At 42.1% G+C, this 25,238-nt stretch overlaps 1 protein-coding gene across 3 annotated transcripts; it reads left to right on the top strand.

The window, feature by feature from the left end:
• Positions 1–616: 616 nt before the first annotated feature.
• wdr61 (WD repeat domain 61) lies at positions 617–23,316 on the top strand. Of its 3 annotated transcripts, none has more exons than XM_046357251.1 (11): positions 617–755; positions 933–979; positions 11,002–11,029; positions 11,169–11,274; positions 11,368–11,540; positions 12,562–12,710; positions 18,549–18,642; positions 19,205–19,298; positions 21,307–21,399; positions 21,778–21,856; positions 22,814–23,316. In XM_046357251.1, exons 2-11 carry the CDS (start codon positions 968–970, stop codon positions 22,901–22,903), a joined length of 918 nt encoding a protein of 305 aa, XP_046213207.1. In that variant the 5' UTR covers positions 617–755; positions 933–967; the 3' UTR covers positions 22,904–23,316. The 3 variants fall into 3 exon arrangements, with proteins under 3 accessions (XP_046213207.1, XP_046213216.1, XP_046213224.1); XM_046357260.1 differs by having other exon boundaries at positions 708–796; XM_046357268.1 differs by having other exon boundaries at positions 734–755; positions 11,007–11,029.
• Positions 23,317–25,238: the final 1,922 nt, after the last annotated feature.

Below are 25,238 nucleotides of genomic sequence, written 5' to 3'. Positions count from 1 at the left end.
AGATATTCCATAAAAAATAAATCTGCCGTTCCCATCTACAATAGTCAATTAAAACATTAACAATGTCTACACTGTATTTCTGATCAATTTAATGTTATTTTAAATGGACAAAAAAGTAGCTTTTCTTTAAAAAACAAGGACATTTCTAAGTGACCCCAAACTTTTGAACAGTAGAGTGTGTATATATATATATATATATATATAACAATTTAAGATGTCTTTGGTACATAATGAGTTCAAATCATACTATATGTGATTGTATACTTGACTATAATTTATCTCCAAAGATATTTCACTACCCCCTAAAGAAGGTGGCAGCAATAGACCTTGTAAGTCGCTCTGGATAAGAGCGTCTGCTAAATGACTTAAATGTAAATGTAAAGTGTGAGTCTGCCAATAAATGTAACCTTTATTTAACTAGGCAAGTCAGAAGAAGGAGAAGTAGTGGGATATCGCATTTTGCAACGTGGTTTAAAAAAAGGGGGCACAGGAAATTAGTTTAAAGAGTATATTGAGTAGAACGTCATTAGATATAGTCTCAAATATATATATATATTTTTTTAAGAGCATCGGGGCTGGCAGGTACGATTTAGTTTCTCCCTGACTCTGGCCCACACTCCAGTACAGTACGTGGCGGTAATGCACCATAACGTTGGATACCAACCGCCGATAAACCCCACCGAAGAAGAAGAACAGCGCTTCGACGTTGGCTGCTTCGCGATTTCGACGCTTGCCTTGGTGCTCCAGTATCAAACGTAACATCACTAATTAATATGCATCTTTCAGCTATATCCAGGTGTTCTAGTTTATTATATTTTTTTTCTGCATTTCTGGAGTAGCTATAACGCTAGCTAGCTTTACCAGGTAGAGAAATAGCTATTTAGCTAGCTAACTTTACTTAGCTAACGTTATGTGAATTGTTTTACTTTCAGGACGTAAAACTACTTGCAAGATTTAACGAACAACTATGAGCACTCAAGTAAGTGAAATAATTAGCTAACGTTAGCCAAAGCCAAGGTTAGTAGCATGTTAACGTTACTTCCTAGGTCTGTAATGTTCTGTTGTTTTAGGTAGCTAGCTAACAGTTAGCTGATTGGCTAATCTTGCGAGTAAGAAACATACAGGCGTGCTGGAATCAACGTGAGTGTGTCTGTTTCAGACATTCAGTCAGGTTCATTCATTCTCTCAGTAAATCTCTGTTTGGGGGTGAACCAAAATCTGGATTTACAGAAGACGTTGAATATGGCGGTTCTCATTTTAAGCCATGAAGCAGCCATTCACCAGCATTTCAAATTTAATAGTGTCAACATATGCTAGTGAGATACCCCTCCCTACCCGAGGTAGAACAAAACACATCCATGTTTTTTCACATCCCTAATGTCGCCCATTTATGAAATGGATGGTTGTGTAAAAATATTGTACTGCAAAAGTCATTGAATATTTATGAAGAAAGTAAGCTTTACTTTTTGGTACATAATACAATAGACAACTTTCCAAGTCGAATTTGCTCTCGTTCAGTGCTGTATCATCCTATCTGACAAAGATGCATACAGTTACAGGTTTTTATTGTTGTGGCTAGTATAATCTGTGGCTAGTATAATCTAGTCACAGTGGGCTCTGACATCAGAATTTGTGTACAAGGTAACTTGCCACAGATTCTCTTTAGGACCATCATGGATTTAGCCTTAAATCCAATATGGCTGCCATAATACCATTTAATGGAAGTTAGCTGTCCAGGTAGCTGCACAATTTTGGGATAGACTAACAATTCTAGGATAGATGCAGCGACAAGGCCAGTATCCTTCCTGTATGACTGTTGGGGCTGTGTGGTGATAAGTTTCAAATTCTACATCATTGGGCACTCAGGATATGCGGCTTGCATTCCAACGATACCCATTGACTAATTGGAATGTTATCTCCGTCTGAATGATGCTGAGGATAAGAGTTTTGGATCCGTTCTGAAATCCGTTCATTCCCACTCGGACCTGATATGCCTAAATATTTGTTTTTTAATATAGAGACCCATTCTGAGTGGACCCGAATACAACTAGTCTCGTTACATATTGACCTGGTCAGATCTAGACTTGGTCTGATCCGATCCAAGTAAGGGAAGCTGCAGAAAAGTAATTTTAATCTACTTTTTATTAACCAGAGCTGTTAAAGCATGAGAGGAGGGAGAAAGGTGCAGTTCTAGCAGACGGGGATTGGCCCTACTGTGAGCGCGTGACATGGGGAGCAGGGAGGGTGAAATGGTAACTAAACAAGCCGACTTACGCTTTAGTAGACTAATAGCTGACATAGCTGTGTTATTCACCATAAAATATGATTACGTAGTGCCTGTCTTGGACTGCATCAAACCGGAAGAAGCTACACTGAACAAAAATATGAACACAACATGTGAAATGTTGGTTTCATGAGCAGAAATAAAAGATCCCAGAAATGTTGCCTACTCAAAAAGTTTTGAAGTTCTTAATTTTCCGGATTGTCTGACCATCATGTCTTAAAGTAGTGATGGACTGTTGTTTCTCTTTGCCTATTTGAGCTATTCTTGCCATAATATGGACTTGGTCTTTTACCAAATAGGGCTATCTTCTGCATACTACCCCTACCTTGTCACAACACAACTGATTGGCTCAAATGCATTAAGAAGGAAAGAAATTCCACAAAATAACTTTTAACAAGTGTCATGACTCTCCTGTGAAGATCTGAAGATTCGGGTTACAGTGGTTATGCTCTACAGCGCCCTCTCTCTCCCGCAGAGGGGGAGAGGGGTGAAGTTGGCTGTTTCATGACTGTTGTAAATACTGAAAACACTCTCCCACTCTGCAGAAATTGAAGTAAAAAATCCCTTTGTTACAACAGAGTGAGAGTTGCAGTACGGTAACATCAAAATATATTTCTGTAATCCGAACAGTTGGAAGGGTCCGTGGGTACTTAAAGAACAATTGTCAGCTCGGTTGTTGTTTTGGGATCTCATTAACTTAAGATATAGGGGGCAGCATTTTCACTTTTGGATAAATAGCGTGCCCAATTTCAACTTCCTGCTACTCATGCCAAGAATATAAGATATGCATATTATTAGTAGATTTTGTTAGAAAACACTCTGAAGTTTCTAAAACGGTTTGAATCATGTCTGAGAGTATAACAGAACTTATGTAGCAGGCAAAACCCCGAGGACTAACCGTTCAGATTTTTTTTTTGAGGTCTCTGTCTGTTCACTGAGTTCTCATTGGGAAACGATATTTCTTAGGAACTTGTTTTCAGTTCCTACCACTTCCACTGGATGTCACCAGTCTTTGGTTGAGGTTATTCATTTGTGCAATGAAGAAGTACGGCCATCTAGGAACTGCGTAACACTGTTGAGAGTTGTGCAAGACTTGAAAAGTAGCTTGGTTGGTTGTCTTCCTGTATTGAACACAGATAGACCCATCTTCAATTTGATCGATTTATTAACGTTTAAAAATACCTAAAGTTGTATTACAAAAGTAGTTTGAATTGTTTTGGCAATGTTTACAGGCAACTTTTGAAGTATTTTGTAGTGACTTTGCACAATTTGGAAGCAATTTTCTTCTGTATCAAACACTCATTTACATTTACATTTAAGTCATTTAGCAGACGCTCTTATCCAGAGCGACTTACAAATTGGTGCATTCACCTTATGACATCCAGTGGAACAGCCACTTTACAATAGTGCATCTAAATATTTTAAGGGGGGGGGTGAGAAGGATTACTTTATCCTATCCTAAGTATTCCTTAAAGAGGTGGGGTTTCAGGTGTCTCCGGAAGGTGGTGATTGACTCCGCTGTCCTGGCGTCGTGAGGGAGTTTGTTCCACCATTGGGGAGCCAGAGCAGCGAACAGTTTTGACTGGGCTGAGCGGGAACTGTACTTCCTCAGTGGTAGGGAGACGAGCAGGCCAGAGGTGGATGAACGCAGTGCCCTTATTTGGGTGTAGGGCCTGATCAGAGCCTGGAGGTACTGAGGTGCCGTTCCCCTCACAGCTCCGTAGGCAAGCACCATGGTCTTGTAGCGGATGCGAGCTTCAACTGGAAGCCAGTGGAGAGAGCGGAGGAGCGGGGTGACGTGAGAGAACTTGGGAAGGTTGAACACTAGACGGGCTGCGGCGTTCTGGATGAGTTGTAGGGGTTTAATGGCACAGGCAGGGAGCCCAGCCAACAGCGAGTTGCAGTAATCCAGACGGGAGATGACAAGTGCCTGGATTAGGACCTGCGCCGCTTCCTGTGTGAGGCAGGGTCGTACTCTGCGGATGTTGTAGAGCATGAACCTACAGGAACGTGCCACCGTCTTGATGTTAGTTGAGAACGACAGGGTGTTGTCCAGGATCACACCAAGGTTCTTAGCGCTCTGGGAGGAGGACACAATGGAGTTGTCAACCGTGATGGCGAGATCATGGAACGGGCAGTCCTTCCCCGGGAGGAAGAGCAGCTCCGTCTTGCCGAAGTTCAGCTTGAGGTGGTGATCCGTCATCCACACTGATATGTCTGCCAGACATGCAGAGATGCGATTCGCCACCTGGTCATCAGAAGGGGGAAAGGAGAAGATTAATTGTGTGTCGTCTGCATAGCAATGATAGGAGAGACCATGTGAGGTTATGACAGAGCCAAGTGACTTGGTGTATAGCGAGAATAGGAGAGGGCCTAGAACAGAGCCCTGGGGGACACCAGTGGTGAGAGCGCGTGGTGAGGAGACAGATTCTCGCCACGCCACCTGGTAGGAGCGACCTGTCAGGTAGGACGCAATCCAAGCGTGGGCCGCGCCAGAGATGCCCAACTCGGAGAGGGTGGAGAGGAGGATCTGATGGTTCACAGTATCGAAGGCAGCCGATAGGTCTAGAAGGATGAGAGCAGAGGAGAGAGAGTTAGCTTTAGCGGTGCGGAGCGCCTCCGTGATACAGAGAAGAGCAGTCTCAGTTGAATGACTAGTCTTGAAACCTGACTGATTTGGATCAAGCAGGTCATTCTGAGAGAGATAGCGGGAGAGCTGACCAAGGACGGCACGTTCAAGAGTTTTGGAGAGAAAAGAAAGAAGGGATACTGGTCTGTAGTTGTTAACATCGGAGGGATCGAGTGTAGGTTTTTTCAGAAGGGGTGCAACTCTCGCTCTCTTGAAGACGGAAGGGACGTAGCCAGCGGTCAGGGATAAGTTGATGAGCGAGGTGAGGTAAGGGAGAAGGTCTCCGGAAATGGTCTGGAGAAGAGAGGAGGGGATAGGGTCGAGCGGGCAGGTTGTTGGGCGGCCGGCCGTCACAAGACGCGAGATTTCATCTGGAGAGAGAGGGAGAAAGAGGTCAGAGCACAGGGTAGGGCAGTGTGAGCAGAACCAGCAGTGTCGTTTGACTTAGCAAACGAGGATCGGATGTCGTCGACCTTCTTTTCAAAATGGTTGACGAAGTCATCTGCAGAGAGGGGAGGAGGGGGGGGGGGAGGAGGATTCAGGAGGGAGGAGAAGGTGGCAAAGAGCTTCCTAGGGTTAGAGGCAGATGCTTGAAATTTAGAGTGGTAGAAAGTGGTTTTAGCAGCAGAGACAGAGGAGGAAAATGTAGAGAGGAGGGAGCGAAAGGATGCCAGATCCGCAGGGAGGCGAGTTTTCCTCCATTTCCGCTCGGCTGCCCGGAGCCCTGTTCTGTGAGCTCGCAATGAGTCGTCAAGCCATGGAGCGGGAGGGGAGGACCGAGCCGGCCTGGAAGATAGGGGACATAGAGAGTCAAAGGATGCAGAAAGGGAGGAGAGGAGCGTTGAGGAGGCAGAATCAGGAGATAGGTTGGAGAAGGTTTGAGCAGAGGGAAGAGATGATAGGATGGAAGAGGAGAGAGTAGCGGGGGAGAGAGAGCGAAGGTTGGGACGGCGCGATACCATCCGAGTAGGGGCAGTGTGGGAAGTGTTGGATGAGAGCGAGAGGGAAAAGGATACAAGGTAGTGGTCGGAGACTTGGAGGGGAGTTGCAATGAGGTTAGTGGAAGAACAGCATCTAGTAAAGATGAGGTCGAGCGTATTGCCTGCCTTGTGAGTAGGGGGAAGGTGAGAGGGTGAGGTCAAAAGAGGAGAGGAGTGGAAAGAAGGAGGCAGAGAGGAATGAGTCAAAGGTAGACGTGGGGAGGTTAAAGTCGCCCAGAACTGTGAGAGGTGAGCCGTCCTCAGGAAAGGAGCTTATCAATGCATCAAGCTCATTGATGAACTCTCCGAGGGGACCTGGAGGGCGATAAATGATAAGGATGTTAAGCTTGAAAGGGCTGGTAACTGTGACAGCATGAAATTCAAAGGAGGCGATAGACAGATGGGTAAGGGGAGAAAGAGAGAATGACCACTTGGGAGAGATAAGGATCCCGATGCCACCACCCCGCTGACCAGAAGCTCTCGGGGTGTGCGAGAACACGTGGGCGGACGAAGAGAGAGCAGTAGGAGTAGCAGTGTTATCTGTGGTGATCCATGTTTCTGTCAGTGCCAAGAAGTCGAGGGACTGGAGGGAGGCATAGGCTGAGATGAACTCTGCCTTGTTGGCCGCAGATCGGCAGTTCCAGAGGCTACCGGAGACCTGGAACTCCACGTGGGTCGTGCGCGCTGGGACCACCAGATTAGGGTGGCAGCGGCCACGCGGTGTGGAGCGTTTGTATGGTATGTGCAGAGAGGAGAGAACAGGGATAGACAGACACATAGTTGACAGGCTACAGAAGAGGCTACGCTAATGCAAGGAGATTGGAATGACAAGTGGACTACACGTCTCGAATGTTCAGAAAGTTAAGCTTACGTAGCAAGAATCTTATTGACTAAAATGATTAAAATGATACAATACTGCTGAAGTAGGCTAGCTGGCAGTGGCTGCGTTGTTGACTTTGTAGGCTAGCTGGCAGTGGCTGCGTTGTTGACACTACACTAATCAAGTCGTTCCGTTGAGTGTAATAGTTTATACAGTGCTGCTATTCGGGGCTAGCTGGCTAGCTAGCAGTGTTGATTACGTTACGTTGCGTTAAAAGAACAACAATAGCTGGCTAGCTAACCTAGAAAATCGCTCTAGACTACACAATTATCTTTGATACACAGACGGCTATGTAGCTAGCTATGTAGCTAGCTACGATCAAACAAATCAAACCGTTGTGCTGTAAAGAAATGAAATGAAAAATGTGATACTACCTGTGGAGCGAAGCGGAATGCGACCGGGTTGTTGAGTGCGGAAGTTCTATTCAGTAGACGTTGGCTAGCTGTTGGCTAGCTAGCAGAGTCTCCTACGTTAAGGACGACAAATAGCTGGCTAGCTAACCTCGGTAAATTAAGATAATCACTCTAAGACTACACGCTCTAAACTACACAATTATCTTGGATACGAAGACAGCAAAGACAACTATGTAGCTAGCTAACACTACACTAATCAAGTCGTTCAGTTGAGTGTAATAGTTTCTACAGTGCTGCTATTCGGTAGACAGTGGACGTTTGCTAGCTGGCTAGCTGCTGGGCAGATAGCAGTGTAGACTATGTTAGGACGACGAAATACGAAGTTGCAATAGAAGTGCTGACTGTTTCACTTTGTTGTCCTCTTTCTTTTCCTTTTTCTTCTGTCCTTCTTTTGTCCTTATTTAGTCTTCCTTTCTTCTGTTAACTAGATATTTTTTGTTGTTATTCTTTGTAAGCTAGCTAGCTTCTTACAGGAGAGTCCCTAGCAACTGCTTAGCAACAAGTAAACAATTCTGCTAGCAATTCAACTAGCTAAGATAACTGTACAATTTTATGAAAAATAGTTAATTTTTCAAAAGCCCGTCTTTTTTGGTTTGTTCCTGGTTTTGTCTTCTATTGAGTCTTGCAGTTTTCTCTTGATTTTTTCGATGTACTTCACTCTAAAAAAACATTTAAATCTCAATATATACAGGAGCTCATTTTTCAGCAGCTGCTCAATTTAGAACTCCGGAACACTCAAAATAAATGGACATTTTGAATATATATGGACGGAATTAATCGAACAAAAGGACCAATTGTGATGTTTATGGGACATATTGGAGTGCCAACAAAAGAAGCTCGTCAAAGGCACATTTTATATTTTATTTCTGCATTTTGTGTAGCGCCTGCAGGGTTGAAATATGCTACCCTCTTTGTTTACTGTTGTGCTATCATCAGATGATAGCTTCTTATGCTTTCGCTTTAAAAATCTCACATGTTGGCTGGATTCACAACGAGTGTAGCTTTTAATTTAGTATCTTACATGTGTGATTTAATGAAAGTTTGATTTTTATATCATTTTACTTGAATTTGCAGCGCTACATTTTCCCTGGCTTATGGCCAAGTGGAACGCAAGCGTCCCCTATACCATAAGAAGTTAAGGACGGTATAACAACATAAATTTATCTCTGAATGTGTATATTTCAGGTTTACATCCAAATGTTGTGGAACTTGTAGGATTAAGTCATTTAGCAGACGCTCTTATCCAGAGCGACTTACAAATTATAAATATCAATGCAATGTGCTATTACAATAACATTCATGCTGAGTTCATTGGCTGGATAGAATGACAATTTTACCACATTCAAAATCACCAGTATGAAAATCCCCCAAAAATATTATCGATTTTTCAGATCACATTTTTTTTTTTCAATCCCTTGCAGGACAAAAAAGCAGTTTTTCACTATGTTCTTTGCAGAACTGTGCAAATTGATAACGATACAAAAAATGTCTAAACTAACAAGTTATCTATTGCTACAACCACTAGAAGTAGGCCTTCCAATATTTCTCAGAACTACAAGTCATGAGACATGGGTTGTGTTCATTAGTGCACACCTTTTCCAAACGACAACAAGGACAACAAGGGCTACTTATTGGACCAGTGCTGGTAGAGCTCCCTCTGTTTCAGTCTGTTATATATTTGATGCCTAATGAATACAACCCAGGCATGCAACTGATGAAACATAATACCATAAGAACAATTAATTATTAAAATGATAGACTGATAAACATATAGCTCACCAACTTTTACATAACTTTCAAACAGCTTTTGAAAAACACACCCACGCTTCACACACTCATCCACAAGTCTTCCATCATCTAACTTTCATTGGTATAAAATTCACATCAATCAGAATTCACATTTGTCTGGTCACACATGTAAATGTAAACTATTTGTGAGGTGAAATGTGATCTTAGCCTTCTAAATGAGAAAATAAATTAATGTAAAGTTTATCCAGTCAGTAACCACGCCCATGCGAGTACAAACATTCTGCCAAACATAATGGAACGGCCTTTTCCCCCAAGTGTTTCAAAGGACCTGCTGAAGAACTCTATAGACCAGTTACGTGCAGTGCAAGCTGAATACGTTACAAATGGTTAAGAAAACTACAAGACTAGAGACCAAGCAGGCGGACGGTGTGGAACCGGACGTCATGAATGGTCAGACTTTATGAGACCAGAAAAATGTGGAGAGTGGCTGCATGTTGAAATGGTTAGAAACTCAGAAGATGAAGACTACACAGGAACATTCAGTCTGCAGCTGTTTACGCCTTTTAAACGGAGAGACAGCAAAGACATACACGCATAAATATGTACATTGCAATTATTTAGAAAGAGCGGCCGTTCATTAGCAAAGTATTCACATTTCCATGAGCATAGTTATCAGCTGTATGTACGTTAGTGGAATTCCTGTCTCCCTTTCCCTCTTTTTTTGAATCCGGCATTTTGTGTAACAAGCCGTCATATCAGTTTTGTCCACTAGGGACGTTTCATTGCATTGTGGAGTAATCAATGTGCAAGCTATCCTGTTTGTTTATGTAATTGGTTAGTTAGTAAATAAATAATTAAGCCAATTAGTATATCGCAGATTCATCATTTATGCTAGGGTTTATGCAGATATCCAAGAGTTTTGCGACATTCCGAATGAGACTGAAGGTAATTAAGAATTAAATAACTGATGGACTGACGTAAGAGAAATATCTTGTTTAGTCAGGAGATAGTAACTTGTTAAATAACTTTTCCGTAGTTCCACCGATTACTACTTAATTGTTATATGATACATTTAATTGTGTAAATAATTGAATGTGGTATGCATTTTCTTTCTCTGAAATAAGTCAAACACAGTGGTTAGAGCATTGGGCCAGTAACTGAAAGGTTAGGTAAAAAGGTACAAATCTGTCGTTCTGCCCCTGAACAAGGCAGTTAACCCACTGTTCCCCGGTACGCCGTCATTGTAAATAAGAATTTGTTCTTAACTGACTTGCCTAGTTAAATAAAGGTTACATTTAAAAAGACACGGTACAAGGCACACCTGTTAATTGAAATGCATTCCAGGTGACGACCTCATGAAGCTGGTTGAGAGAATGCCAAGAGTGTGCAAAGCTGTCAAGGGTGGCTACTTTGAAGAATCTCAAATATAAAATCTATTTTGATTCAACACTTTTTCTTGATTTACTATGTGATTCCCAATGTGTTGTTTCATAGTTTTGATGTCTTCACTATTATTTTACGATGAAGAAAATAGTAAAAATAAAGAAAAACCCTGGAATGAGTAGGTGTCTAAACTTTTGACTGGCACTGCAAATGTCTATATATATATATGTATGTATGTATGTATGTATGTATGTGTTTTGATGCTCATGTCTCCGCCCTAACAATGAGTTGTTGTCCCAAAAGCGTGAAGGCTATAGAAACTCATTGGGCTTATTTTGGCTTTACCTCTTACCTCTCTGGATAAAATCAGACCTTTCCTGCTGCTGGATCAGTAATGGCAGTAATGAGTGATTTTATTGGCAGTGGATTTAGACCTTGTTTTTGAAGAACATGCCGGCAGTAAGGACAATAGTTGCTTAGCGAAACTCCATTATTTTGTAAGTACTGAGTGAATTTTTAAGCTGGTGAATGGCAGCTGCCGTGGCTTAAAATAATCGCCATATTCAATGTCTCCTGTAAACCCAGATTCTGTTTCAGGTAGGGGGAAGCCATGTAAGGTGATCACATAATGAGTTGTGAAAGCTACCTGTGCGTGATTCAATAACAATTTGTTTTCTTTCCAGTACAGTATTCTGTTCAAGCAAGAACATGGTGAGTTTTGTCTTAATTCATCCTCAATATTGTTACAGACTCATTACATATTGATATTCATATTTTCCTTCAAATGGAATGTCATTTGACACCTTGTAATTCCATTTTTGGTGTGTCTAATATGTGTGTTTGCCCACAGCCCACGACGATGCCATCTGGACTGCTGCGTGGGGTAGAAGTGAGCGGGATGGATTGGAGACAATAGTCACTGGCTCCCTGGACGACATGGTGAAAGTCTGGAAATGGTAATACACTGCATATTTCGAATCCAATTGAATTCAGCCAGTACGGTCGGTCTACACTAAGTTGACTGCTCTGTTCTCGCTCTTGCCACTCAGGTCAGACGAAAAGCTGGAGCTGCAGTGGACCCTGGAGGGCCACCAGCTGGGTATAGTCTCAGTGGACGTCAGTCCCAACGGAGCCATAGCAGCCTCCAGCTCGCTGGATGCCCACATACGCCTCTGGGACCTTGAGTTCGGCAAGCAGATCAAGTCCATGGATGCGGGCCCAGGTAGGACATTGTCTGGTGGCTTTTCAGCCACATTATGTCCGGCGAGGGCATGTGTAGCAGCAAAGGCTGGGGACAATGCGATTTTCATTCAGGAAATTAATGTAAACTCCATCAATTGAAAAAGCCCATTCAGTTATTTTTTTCATGATTTGGGATTGACCACAACCCTGATCTTCAACATTGAAGATGAAGTACTATGCTCAAATGTGGTTCATAGGGTCAGGTTTTGTCAAGCTGCCACCCTGTACAAGGCTCACATGGCTCAACTGAGTGACCACGACCGACAAACTTGCAGCCAAAGCTATTGACACAAGACATATTCCCCTCTGCAGTTGTGTATGATTTATTTAGTTGTTGACTAATTGTAGTTCAGGCCAGAGCCATAGGAGTTATAACTCAATAAATTGGTTATAAAGCCTGCTGAGCTGACTAACATTGTGACTGTTCACCAGTGGTGGCAGCCCTCCGCTCCTCTCTCTGATTGAGAGGTTGGGTTAAATGTGGTAGACACATTTCAGTTGAACGCATTCAGTTGTACAACTGACTAGGTATCCCCTTTCCAAAACAAAACTTCTGTTTAGTGAGTCCGCCAGATCAGGCAGTAGGGATAACCAGGGATGGTCTCTTTTAAGTGCGTGAATTGGACCATTTTTCTGTCCTGCTAAGCATTTAAAATGTAACGAGTACTTTTGGGTGTCAGAGAATGTATGGAGTAAAAATGTTTTTTTTTTTTTCTTTAGGAATGTAGTGAAGTAAAAGTTTTCCAAAATATAAATAATACAGTACAGATACCTTAAAAGTATTTTTTACTTAAGTGCTGTTCACACTGTATAGTACCCTCAAGGGTCATCCAGGATTACACCTTTATTCTGTTTCTCTTGTCGTTCCAATAGAACAGCTTAAGGAGAAACAAAGTAGCGCCTGGCTTTTACTTCTGTGGGCTTCGATGTCACCCTTATGTTTTCTCTCTCTGGTTTTCTGTATTCAGTAATGTAATGAAGGGTATTTTGTCTCGTTCCAGTTGATGCATGGACAGTAGCCTTCTCCCCAGACTCCAAATACATTGCCACAGGAAGCCATCTTGGAAAGGTCAACATCTTTGGGGTTGAAAGCGGCAAGAAGGAGTACTCTTTGGACACCAGAGGGAAATTCATTCTGAGTATAGCCTACGTAAGAAACAATCAAGATTGAATGTTTATTGTGGGACATTTTACTGATTATTACAGTGGAACAAGTGTTCACTCAAAATACATTTTATAGGTCCCCACACACATTTTTCACACTTTTACAGTGTTTGCTAGTTTCAACAACATAAAACAGGAACATCTATTTTGACAGCACTGGGCCTTTTAAAAATAATAACACCATACACATGTACAATTAGCATAAGGGCTCTCCATTTGCACTCTGGGAAAGCAATTTGTGAAAATGACTTAATGTGCATCTCTGTAAATGCACTACACCCAACACAGGCTGGTCGTTATGAGTTATGTTGACTTGAGTATAGAACATCTCTGGGAATGCAGTTATATTTCTAATACTTGTTTCGGTGTGTCACTTATGGGGATACGCCTTAGGGCGGGTCACAAGCTTGAAGTATCCAATCACACAGCATCTGTTGAACAGGTACTGTGGGGAATGAGGTGAGCCCCTCTTACATGAAGAGAGCCACTCTCCCGCCAACTGGTCATTCTCACGACTTCTTTGATGAAGTGACTGTGTTCACTAAAAGCTTTCCTCAGAACGACTAGATTCCATTTCTTCCTACTGAACCTTTCTCAGGCAAACCGTGAGGGTAATGCTGATGTATGTAGGACATTTGCTCCTGTTGATTGTAGTGATGCACCAATATGAAAATATTCAATATTTTCTTGCCAAAAAAGCTAAACCAACATATTTCAAATTTTAGCTGCCTTTTAAGCATTCTCGTACAGTTAAATAGTACACACACACCATACTGACCAAAACGTTATTTTGTTGGCATTTACTTAAGTTGCCATTACCAGTAAAACATAATCAAAAGCCATTTATTTCACTTACTTCCTGTTTTGTTGTTTATTTGTTCAGTCGTTTTGTTCTCAACCAAGATTTCATCATACATGTCAAGCAGGGAAGTTTCAGCTCTGTCCGTGGCCTCTCTTCCTCGGTGCACACTGTCACTGTGTCCGTTTCCATTTTGTCCAGCTGTGTATGTAACATTTCACATAAACCCTGTTTCTTGTCTGCATCGAAGTAGCGGTCCTTTTACATTGCATCGAGCATGGTGGCGACGCATTAAAGAGGGAATGCCACCGAATCGCTTGTTCACAGCCTGTATCAGCAGTGTTGTTGAGCAGGCGTTTCAATGCCATGACTGAGGGTATCATGTCTGCTGCAGACGCAGTTGATGAGCTTATTTCTCGAGTCAGTTGTTCGAATGGAGCTACCTAGTGTGTTCATGTTTGAAACATGTTCTCAAATGCCATTGAAATGGCAGCAGCGGTATGACAACCAGCACAATCATGAGCATGCAATCCTCGACGACCCACTGTGCTGTCAAGACTCAGCATGCTCATGGGGCTGATATCGCTGGTGCAAATGTCAGCCGTGAAGCTAATAGCAGTGACGCTATTACTGTGTAACTCTGGTAGGGCAACATCTGAAAAATAGCGCACTTGATATTGTGTACCGGTGCTCGACCAGTCGGCGAAGGCCAACATCACTCACGACAGAACGGTTGCTTGCCAACGGCAATGAATCCCATTGTCTTGGCGTTAATGGATTTCGCTTTTGCGTTGTCTCGCTGAAATGTTCTTACTCTTTCAAATCACTGCTGGACTTGGTTGACTGCTCAATCCACACAGCATGTATTGTGGGTTAGGAATGCTGTGTTACCAGTGTAGCGCAAAGTTTTACGTGGTGTCATTGTGTCATGTACCTACGTTATATAGGACAGCTTTGACATCGGTTTTCACATCGGCGTTAAGCTAGACCTTGTGTTGACGTTGGCATTTTTGAGCTAATATTGGCCGATTCGGATATGTTCACCGATATATCGTGCATCCCTAGTTGATAGTGTTGAGTGCTGACTGCTGACCGAAAGGTACATTTTGCTGGGAGTAGAATACATTTTCTACTCGTCAGTCTCCATTTAGCTAGTGCCTGTCATTAATTAAAATCACTCTGTTTCTAAGAATTTGTAAGATTCTTATTTGCATAAAATACTCTTAGATAATAGTATTTATTCTCGGAGCACGCTGCCATAAAACCACGAACAACAGTTTATATACAAAATATGACGTTAGTTATAGAATGAATCTCCTCTCGACCAAGGCAAAGCAGGTTCAGAAGTTCATTTCAACCCACTAGTGCACAATCCTCTCACACACACTATATCAAGATTAACTTCTGAAGTCTCACCATTATCCATCACTATTCAGCAGACAGTTCCAGATAACGAAAACCTAGAGAGGCTCTCGCTGTCTTATCTAAACTCTCCAGAGTTAAAGTTGAGTCGGTTCAAACAGGTTAATGATCCTTTTTGCTGACTTAAAACCCTCAACCCATTTCTCCCCAACCTAGTTGGAATGGTGTTTATTATGTTTAATTACTCCTTGTTCATGCTACATAATCCCTTCCATATGAACTAACTTTATTAATCAGATATAATAAAACAGGGTAGAGTTTAATTAGTTATAGTTATATTTAAATGTAGATATTGTTTAGTCATTATTCATGAAATTCCTATCAGTGCCACACGGCTAGCTGTAGAGACTTTGTTAGCTCTCGCCGCAAGGCGCTAACCAGTCTAACTCACCGCAAGGCTAGCTGCACCAAACTAGCTTTTCTACCTGCAACGGTAGAAATGCTAGTTCTCCTCTGTCGTTTATCACAACACACTCTCAGGCCGTGTTGACTAAACTGGCCGCCCTAGCTTCACAGCCCGATTCTCGAGAGACACAGTTCGTGGAGAGACAAAAAAAGCATGTACTTCCTCAAGTAAAGTGTGCTAACTAGCTAGGCTATTAGCCACAAGGCAAACACTACCGAGCACACACTTTGCTTGGGGAATCATATTCCTCGGAGCCATTGAGCCTGCTACCCTTGCACAGGGAGAACCTAGCCGGCCTCCTGCCCCCATCCAAGAACTTTCACATCCGTACCAATGTCTGGTGACAATAGCGGGCAATGATACACACCCCCGTGTGCTGCCTGCTTTGATTTGAGCACGCTGCGGCATCACCCGCTAATCCCGGGTTCTGCGGGCACGGCCTGCTAACTCCCTTCACTGGCGAGTGCACAGAGCAAATCCCAAACAAAACGCGTCACTATGTGAGGCTAACCCACATAGCATCCTCTCGAGGGTAGGGTATGTAATATGGAGCCCTCAAATCACTATCAAAACAGAACCTCCATATCGACAAAGTAATACTCCAAATTGATGAGGAGGAAGAGGAAACTCAAATCCACTGCTCAAGGCCCTCTTCCGACCTCGTGAACTTTGGGCTGATCGATGTCTGTAAATGGGCAGCGACCAGGTTCTGTTACAACTGGCCCGCAACCGTGGGTGGTGGCAGCGTTGAAGGAAACTCCCCTCACAAACCATTTTGGGGACTCCTCTCAGCTGTTCCTGCATATGTGGCTGAAGCCAAACATAATTTGGACAAGCCCCTCTCCAGCAAGATCCAAACCAGACTCTTTGTTGCCATGGACACCCAGGGCATGGAGGAGGTGGGCCATGGCCGTCACTGGTTAGCCACCTGAACCCCAGTGCCTCGTCTATGACCAGCACTGCTCTCTCTGGGAAGACTGAGTGCTTCACCACCTTCATATTCTAAACATTACTAAAAGGTCTATGTGGCTGCAGCACATTCAATATGGGCATTGAACACAACGTTCTTACTTCTGGCCATCTGCGGTGCTGTTGTGGACACAGGTCAGCAACCCAGCGCTGAAAGTATTTCAGCCAAGACCAATGCGACAAGATCTGTATCGCTGTAGTTCTCAACCTCTGAGCATGCAGAGGCGCAATCCAAGTCTGTGGGTGAACCTTGTGATGGTGGGAGGGGGTGCCCTGCGGCTCAACTTGTCCAGCCTATTGGACAAGGAAAAGGCAGTTTTCCTTGATGCTCCTATTGTGCCGAAGGAACTGTTTGGGCCTTCTGTCAGCACCATGAAACACAAGTGCAAACTTTGTAAGAAGGAAGGTGGGTCTTGCACACCTCATTCCCCAGGGGGAGAAGTAGGGGAGTCCATCCAAAGGTAAAGGGGAACGTCCCTGGCAGTAGAGATGGGCAGTCAACAGTTCACTGCCTCCTCAAGGGAAAACCTTCCCTAGGTATAGTGTCAACGAGGAAGGTGGTGAGTCATGAGGGAAGAGTAATAAACGGATTGTGGTCCCACAGCTCCGCCATGCTCGTATTAATTACATCGAACTGCTGACAGTGTTTCTCGCATTGATACAATTTCTGCCTTTCCTTCAAAATTCTCACATCCTTGTCAGGGCAGACAATATGACTGTGGTGGCACACAACCGTCAGGGTGGCACGCTCTCTCCGTCTACACAGACCAACTGTCAAGATTATTCTGTGGAGCAGGGCGCACCTGCTTTCACTACTCACATCCCAGGTGTATTGAATGTGGGAGCGGACTTGTTATCCAGAGGGAATCTCCTATACAGGGATTGGAGACAACTAGATCTGGGAGACACACGGTCTAGCCACTGTAGATCTCTGCATCGCACAAAGAAACGTGGCTGTTGGTAGAGCATGGCACTTGCAACACCAGGGTTGTGAGTTTGATTCCCATGGGGGACCAGTATGAAAAATGTATGCACTCCTGTAAGTCGCTCTGGAAAAGAACGTCTTCTAAATGACTCTGAATGTAGACACTCATTGCCCATTCTTTGCGTTCACAGGATACGCACCACTGTGACTGGAAATGCTGGCACACCCTTGGCCAAGGGTGAGGCTCTGCATGTTTCCTTCTCTGCTTGAACAGAGTGAGGGATGAAAGACGGATCCCTCATCTTGGTAGCCCCTCGATTGCCAGTCAGGCAATGGTTAGCGGAGATCATTCTCCTGCTTTATGACGAGCCCTGGTAAACTTCCGTTATACGGTTGCCAGCCGCATAAAAAAAGGGGGGGGTTATGTCGATGCAAATAGTTCATGTAGCCATTTGATTAGCTGTTCAGCAGTCATATGGCTTGGGTGTAGAATCTGTTAAGGAGCCTTTTGGACCTAGACTTGGTGCCCCCGATACTGCTTGCTGTGCGGTAGCAGAGAGAACAGTCTGACCATTTTTAGGGCCTCTGACACTGCTTGGTATAGAAGTGCTGGATTGCAGGAAGCTTGGCCCCAGTGATGTGCTGGGCCGTATTACCATCTGTAGCACCTTGCAGTCGGATGCCGAGCAGTTGCCATACCAGGCCGTGTGTTTGGATCATGATAGTTTTTTGGTCATGTGGACATCAAGGAACTTGACTCTCTCTACCTGCTCTACTACAGCCCCGTCGATGAAAATACACCAGTAGGCTAGCTACAGTTTAACACCATCTGTTCTGAATTTCGCTCACTTTACATCATTCAACTACTTCGAAACGATACTATAACTCAATCTAAATCCATATTCCAATGAGACTGAGATCAAATGGTTGGTATAGAGATGCTTTGTAGTTATTTCAAACTATCAGTCACAATTGACAGTGCGAAATGTGAATGGAAGGACACAACAAATGTGTGTAAAGTAGAGGTAAAGAAACATGCGCAGAAGCTTCGGGACCTTTAGTGCTCGGGAAGAAAGGTTGAGAAAAGTCGGGAGCCACAGCCTTTAAGGAATTGTCAGTGCTGCAACTATCAAATGTCCCTGATAATGAATCAGTTCTTCAGCTGGCAGTGGTTCATAGTTTTTATCCCACATTTTCCACATGATTACATCAATAACATCTTGTTAAATGTTGAAATACAACTGCTCAAAACAAGCTTTATAACAATCAGAAATGCATGAATTAAATTTTTTTTTTTTTCCAGAGTCCAGATGGAAAGTACTTGGCCAGTGGAGCTATAGATGGAATCATTAACATCTTTGACATTGCCACTGGGAAACTACTCCATACGCTGGAAGGTACATTCTTAGGCCTCTGTGTCCCTCAACCACTTTCTCCCACAGCCAAGCACCAATCGTCATGTCACCAGAATAAGACCCTTGTGCTTGATGCTGCCTTCCAATAAATAACATCACTGTACACTTTCAACACCCAGTGAAGTTCATTCTAACTTATTTAATCTGTAGTCTATTAAACTTCATGCTTTCCTGGGTTGTAGTGGGATACTACACCATTGTGTGATTACAAGTTTACGCCTATGGTTATTATATCAATATTTGCACATAAAAGGTGTTTTTGTCATTTCTCGCATACATTTATTTTACCGGCACAAAACGATCCCAACTTTGCTTATTTAGTTTTGTCAACATTTGTTAAGTACTTTACTCATAAAAAGGTTGTATGGAAACCTGGTTTGTAAAACATTTCACTGGCTGCTATGTGACTCAATCTACAATGGATAATGTCAAGCGTCTTCATATTGAAGGTGTATAGCTCTCACGAATTGTCAGCACTGAAGACAAGCTGTGTGTGTTTTAATCAAGCATGCTGTCTCCCCCTCTCTCCACTCCCTCTCTGTAGGTCACGCCATGCCTATCAGATCGCTGACGTTCTCTCCAGACTCACAGCTCTTAGTAACAGCCTCAGATGATGGCTACATCAAGATTTATGACGTGTAAGTTCACTGGGGAGTTAAAGGCCATCTGTCTCGCCTGCTCTCATTTTAGGGTATTGTGGTGTAGAATAAGAATCCTACAGACTGTTCCAAACATAAAAAATGCATGGCTGTATTGCTTTGTGTTCAAGGCAATGTATCCATGAATTGAGTATTGGGGATATATTTGAAACAACTTAAGAATCTTGGTGGTTCTCTTTTGAGATCCAAATGAAATGTCAAATTACATTATGTCACACAGGTCCATGCTGACTTCCAGTGATGGCTCACCCTAAAATCACCCCAAAGTCTGTCAGATCTTTTCAGACATCAACAGTGGTCTGATGCCAAGCAGTCCCTATTCTCAGATTATGGGTGTTGCTGTTGCTATCACGCTCCTTTTTTGGAAAACATTTAATTATTTGAAAAAAAATATTAACTGACATACATGGTTGCAAAGCTACCAGTAATATGGCAATCTTTGGTAACCTTTTTGTTAATTTATACTTTATATATTTTTTATATTGTCCATATGTTTCTAGTGGCTGGACCATATGGTTCAAGATAAAATAGCCTAATTAAATGAAAAAAGCATCATTTTCAATTAACTTTTCTACAACTGCCACCAGTTTGCAGCAAAAACACTGACAACAAAAACATAGTAAAATGTGTAAATATGCAGAAACCCTCATTAAACACCAATGGTATACGCTAAGTTGATGATAATTTATAACTTTGTTATTTTATTTAAAAATATTTTATTATTGTACATGTGATAAGGCCACACAGAGGGCCATAGATAATTAGACACCTGTGGAAATCTGAAGGGCCCAACAGGGCCACTAGATGTCACCTGATAAATTCCCACAGTGTTGAAAGTGACAAATTCTCGTAGTTTAATGGTAAAATTATAAAGCTTTGTAATATACCCTCCCCTTTTAACCCTAGACCCAGATAATCACCAAAATTAATCCAAAAGCTACATGTCGTGCCAGTGTATACACTATACATCGGGAAGTATTCAGACCCCTTCACTTTTTCCACATTTTATATTACAGCCTTATTCTAAAATAGATCAAATGCATTTTTTCTACACAAAATACCTCATAATAAAGAAGCAAAAATGGGTTTTTATACATGTTTGCACATTTTTTTCAAATAATGAAACTTATTTCCCTAAGTATTCAGTTTCCATTGATCATCCTTGATGTTTCTTCAACTTGATTAGAGTCCACCTGTGGTAAATTCAATTGATGGAAAGACACACCTGTCTATATATGGTCCCACAGTTGATAGTGCATGTCAGAGCAAAACCGAGACAGGATTGTGTTGAAGCACAGATTTGGGGAAGGGTACCAAAACATTTCTGCAGCATTGAAGGTCTCAAAGAACACAGTGGTGTTCTTAAATGGAAGATGTTTGGAACCACCAAGACACTTCCTAGAGCTGGTCCCATCATGCAGTACAAAAAAAAATACTTGTCTGTCCATTTCTCTTGTAACTTTGTTTTCTTCTTGAAATCGACCATATCCTTCTCTTAGCCACTGGAGCCACGTGAGCAAGCTACATTTCCCCGCCGCCATCTTCCTGATTTTCTAGGTTTTCCCCGGTGGTTGTTTGTTCATAGCTGTCATGTTCTCCAGCTCTTCCCCCTCATTTTTGTCAATAGTTTTACGTTTCTTTTTTACAATAAATCGATCCATGTCAACCAGACTGCAAAATTAGCTAGTAGCAAAAGTGATGTGATTCAGGCCTGCATGGAATTGAAATTGTATCATTTATGAATGGAAAATAGGAAAATTATAGTGAACCGCAAATTAAGGGCTCATGCGGGGCCGCTCAATGAATACCACTGATTTCGAGTAAATTCTTCCCATAAGGGTAGAAGCGGTTATAGCAGCAAAGGGGGGACCAACTCCATATTAATGCCCATGATTTGGAATGAGATGTTTGACGAGTAGGTGTCCACATACTTTTTGTTCATATAGTGTATGTATTTTATTAAAACTTGGAAAATGTTGTTTTACAGGCAGCATGCCAAGTTGGCAGGCACTCTGAGTGGCCACGCGTCCTGGGTCCTCAACGTAGCTTTCTCCCCTGACGACACGCATTTTGTGTCCAGGTAAAGTGTGTGTGCTTGTCTTAAGTCAGTAACTGTTTTGGTTTTAAATAGTAAGTTCCCAGATCATATTTGATGTGATTTAATAGTGGCAGGTGCCAAAGTCTAATTCAAAGACAATAAAACCTTTATTTATTTAACGATTGTCACTTGCATATCTTTCACCAATCCAGTTATGTAAAATCAGTTATAACGTCAATGGTGGGAAAAGGAAGAGGTCCTATTTTCCAAAATGTTCCAACAAGTTTTTTTTTGTTTATTTCACATACATTCAGATTTTGAGGACTAGAGTCTACAGACTACAAATGACAGGTGTGACGCCAAGAAGTGTTGTGAATTTTTGGGATGACAAAATTACTTTTTTGTCTTTGCTCCTCTCAGTTCCTCAGACAAGAGTGTGAAGGTTTGGGACGCCAGCTCTAGGGCGTGTGTCAACACATTTTTCGACCATCAGGACCAGGTGAGAACATTCAGTCAACTCCAAACAGCTAATGGAACATTTTATTGGTCCTGAGGACCGTACATTTTTATTTAGAAAGCACCTCTCTTTTTACAATCCATAAAGTGCATGCTCGATAGTATATTCTGGATTGGGTGAACAGGACTCATAGCCTTAATCCGCCATATTATTTTCACCTACAGTCTGATCACAAAAGAAAGAAAATGAGGGAAGGGATTAATAAGTTATTGGGTCTAACAGCCATATACAATACAGTACACTCATCTCTTGCTGACTTCGGTGTTATAGTGGCTGGCCACTCAAAAGAATATGGGAATTGAAGTGGCTGTTGTCCTACTATGCTCCCTCCTGTGTTTCTGTTATGTCTCAGCGTTGGCAGACTGAATAATCCGAGCTGTCGTTAGATCTCCACTCCAGACGCCTGTAGGGAGGCTTAATCTTCTCTGGAAGAAAGCTCCAAATTTACAGACATTGCTCTGAGGAGAGATCAGAGGCAGATGAGTGTCTGGTCTGCTTTCCATTTATAGCCTCTTGTCTGAATGAAAGCTGCTAGGAAGTCAAGAGAATGATATGGACAAATGCAGTTGATTTTTTAAAATAATCTCTTTTGTAGCAGTATCTCTCGTTCCGACTGGTCACAATAGACAGAGGAGCTCTTCTTGCTTTTCAGAGGTCGAATGGATTATTGATGAAAGAACATCACATGGTTGTCCCACCATCATTTAATCATTTCAAGGGGTGCATTTGAAAAACATTTTTTTTTGACAGAATAGTAATATCTGAAATCTTTTGACTACATTTGATGGTACAGTCGTACACCTGAATTCTGAATTGGTTTCGAAATGCCTACAGAGTATTTTAAGTGACATGTTTTTCCAACTCTGCCACTGTTTTTACACTTAACTGCTACCTTGCATGTTGTTAAAGTCTTGTCGTCTGCTCCCCCCCCCCCCCTAGGTGTGGAGTGTGAAATACAACGGCACAGGTTCTAAGATCGTATCTGTTGGAGATGACAGGGCCATCCATATCTATGATTGTCCCATGTGATGCACCAGCTCTCATTCCTACCACCTCTCCCAGCTGCAGACCAGGCAGCCTGAATACTGGCGCTCTAGTAAGAGTACCACAGCTTATCTTGCCTGGCTCATCCTACTTATGGTGCAGCTCAATATTCTGACTTGTCCACCTTCCTCATCTGCACTGATTTGAAAATTCACATTCACAAGCCCTGCTCCTTCTCGTGGCGATGGAAGGTGAGGAGAGGAAGTCCATTTAGACTGTTGAGATGCACCTATGGCCTAACTCAGTCAGAACAGCCCATGGTTGCCCCCCACTGAGCCAGAGCTAAACTGCAATCAAACAATAATTGTGGGCGGTTCAATGTCATTGATTATTTTGCACTTCTCTGTACCTTGCCCTCCCTTTGTTGTACTCAAAATAAAGGATTTTTTGTATTTTCATTTCCCAAACTAATTTGAGTTAATGTTCCCTCCTACCGGTGCATGATTTATTCAATTAACTTTTCAACATTTGCAGTACATTTTCAGAATGTTAACCTAGTCATTTGTGGAGATTTAAATTAATGTCCCCGCAAATTAAAATACAGCAGATGTTTCCCAGACAGTTATGTTTAGAAAAACAATTATTGTACACAGGATTTCTGTGAAAAGTGAGGAAGCACACATTTCAATCAGCATGAACTTCCATCTCAGGCTGGCACCAAGGCTACAGTTAGTTATCCTATTACATTACACACAACATGCTCAAGAAGGTCTTGCAAACCAGTGCTCCATCCTGTGACCAAAAATCAGTACTGCATATATAATTAGTTCCTATTCTAAAGTGTTTTAAGAAAACTGTGCAACGTAATGGACACATTTGCACATTGCCATGCCCATCGTAGAGAAGGAAAATTGGTTCACATTAAGTGGACTTTTGCTCAACTGCCCATGTCAAGGTGGCACAGAAGTTTTCCCTATTTTTATTTCCTTTACCTGGGGCTGGTCCGTGGGCATGCAGCCCCATGAGATTATATTTTTGTAGAATTCATTTTTAAAAAGATGATTAAATGTATCCCCAACTGATGCTGAAGCATGGGGTTTCCCATCCGCATTTACCTAATTGAAAACCCCCAAAGTATGAAATGCTAATATACGTTGGCACTACAAGGTTTTTACTAGAAGAAAAAAAATTGGTGTTAGATAGCAATTTGACAGGCTGAAAGTTTAGGGTGCAGATAAAACGCAAGTTAATTTCTTGCAATTCTACATATTGTCATCACTTATGCAGTGTTATGTTACCTGATTGATTTTACGTTTGAGTCAATGGGGGCTCCATACCATGACGTTTGTAATTTTATTTTCCTTTACGCTCTTTATTTTGGTGATCAGTTCTCAAAGATCTTTATTTTAAAATATGTCCATTATCTTTTCTACATACTATCTGATTTTAGTCATTTAATTTTACACAAACGTTACCATCCCAAATGTTTATTTTAAGGAGTGGCGGCAACGATAAATCTAGGGGATAACGGCAATTGGTGTAACATTGAGGATCAAATCAGCTCCAGGCACACTGTAGGGTTGTTACATAAGTAGGCCAGTTCCTGAAAGTGTGAAGTCCAATTTATTGTACAAACTGTCAATGACCTTGCAATTCAAATTCATGAGTTATGATTTTTTGCTAAGCATTAGAAATTTAAAGGTTTGGGTGTGCTGTGACAGTATTTTACATGTTCCATTAAGTTAAAATAACTTGTGTAAATCTATTTATTTACCCAAAACACAGTTGTGACCTGAAATTGTTGCTAATTGAAACTCATTGAAGAAATCAGAACACCCTATCCAGTTAACATGGGTATACTTCACAACTGAGCATGGTGCCAAATATCACCACTCATATTTGAGGAAGGTATGAGCAGATGGGCAAATTCATAATGCGTGAATGCTTACAAACGAGGTTAATTTCATGAACTAAAATCAATGAAGTGCAACAGTTCAGTCTACAACTTACAGAAAAAAAGGAAATATTCAAAACACAACCTTATACACCATGAAATGTATGTAGTACATTTAGAAACCATTAATCAAATTGCTACATTTAATTTTGGCCAAGAAACACTTCATATAGCATTTTATTGTGGCATGTTTCAGGGCAATGGACTCCTAAATGGCTGCCTCGCCATGATCAAAAGTATGTGGACACCTGCTTGTTGAACATCTCATTTCAAAATCATGGACATTCATATGGAGTTTGTACCACCCTTTCCTGCTGTAACGGCCTCCACTCTGGGAAGACTTTGCACTAGATGTTGGAACATTTCTGCGAGGACTCCACCAAACTTTACAGTTGGCACTATGCATTCGGGCAAGTAGCGTTCTCC

The sequence above is a fragment of the Oncorhynchus gorbuscha genome, linkage group LG01 (assembly GCF_021184085.1).
Source record: "Oncorhynchus gorbuscha isolate QuinsamMale2020 ecotype Even-year linkage group LG01, OgorEven_v1.0, whole genome shotgun sequence".
NCBI classification, from domain to species: Eukaryota; Metazoa; Chordata; class Actinopteri; order Salmoniformes; family Salmonidae; genus Oncorhynchus; species Oncorhynchus gorbuscha.
Note: the sequence above shows the minus strand (reverse complement) of the source record. Positions and strands in the feature narration are given on the sequence as shown.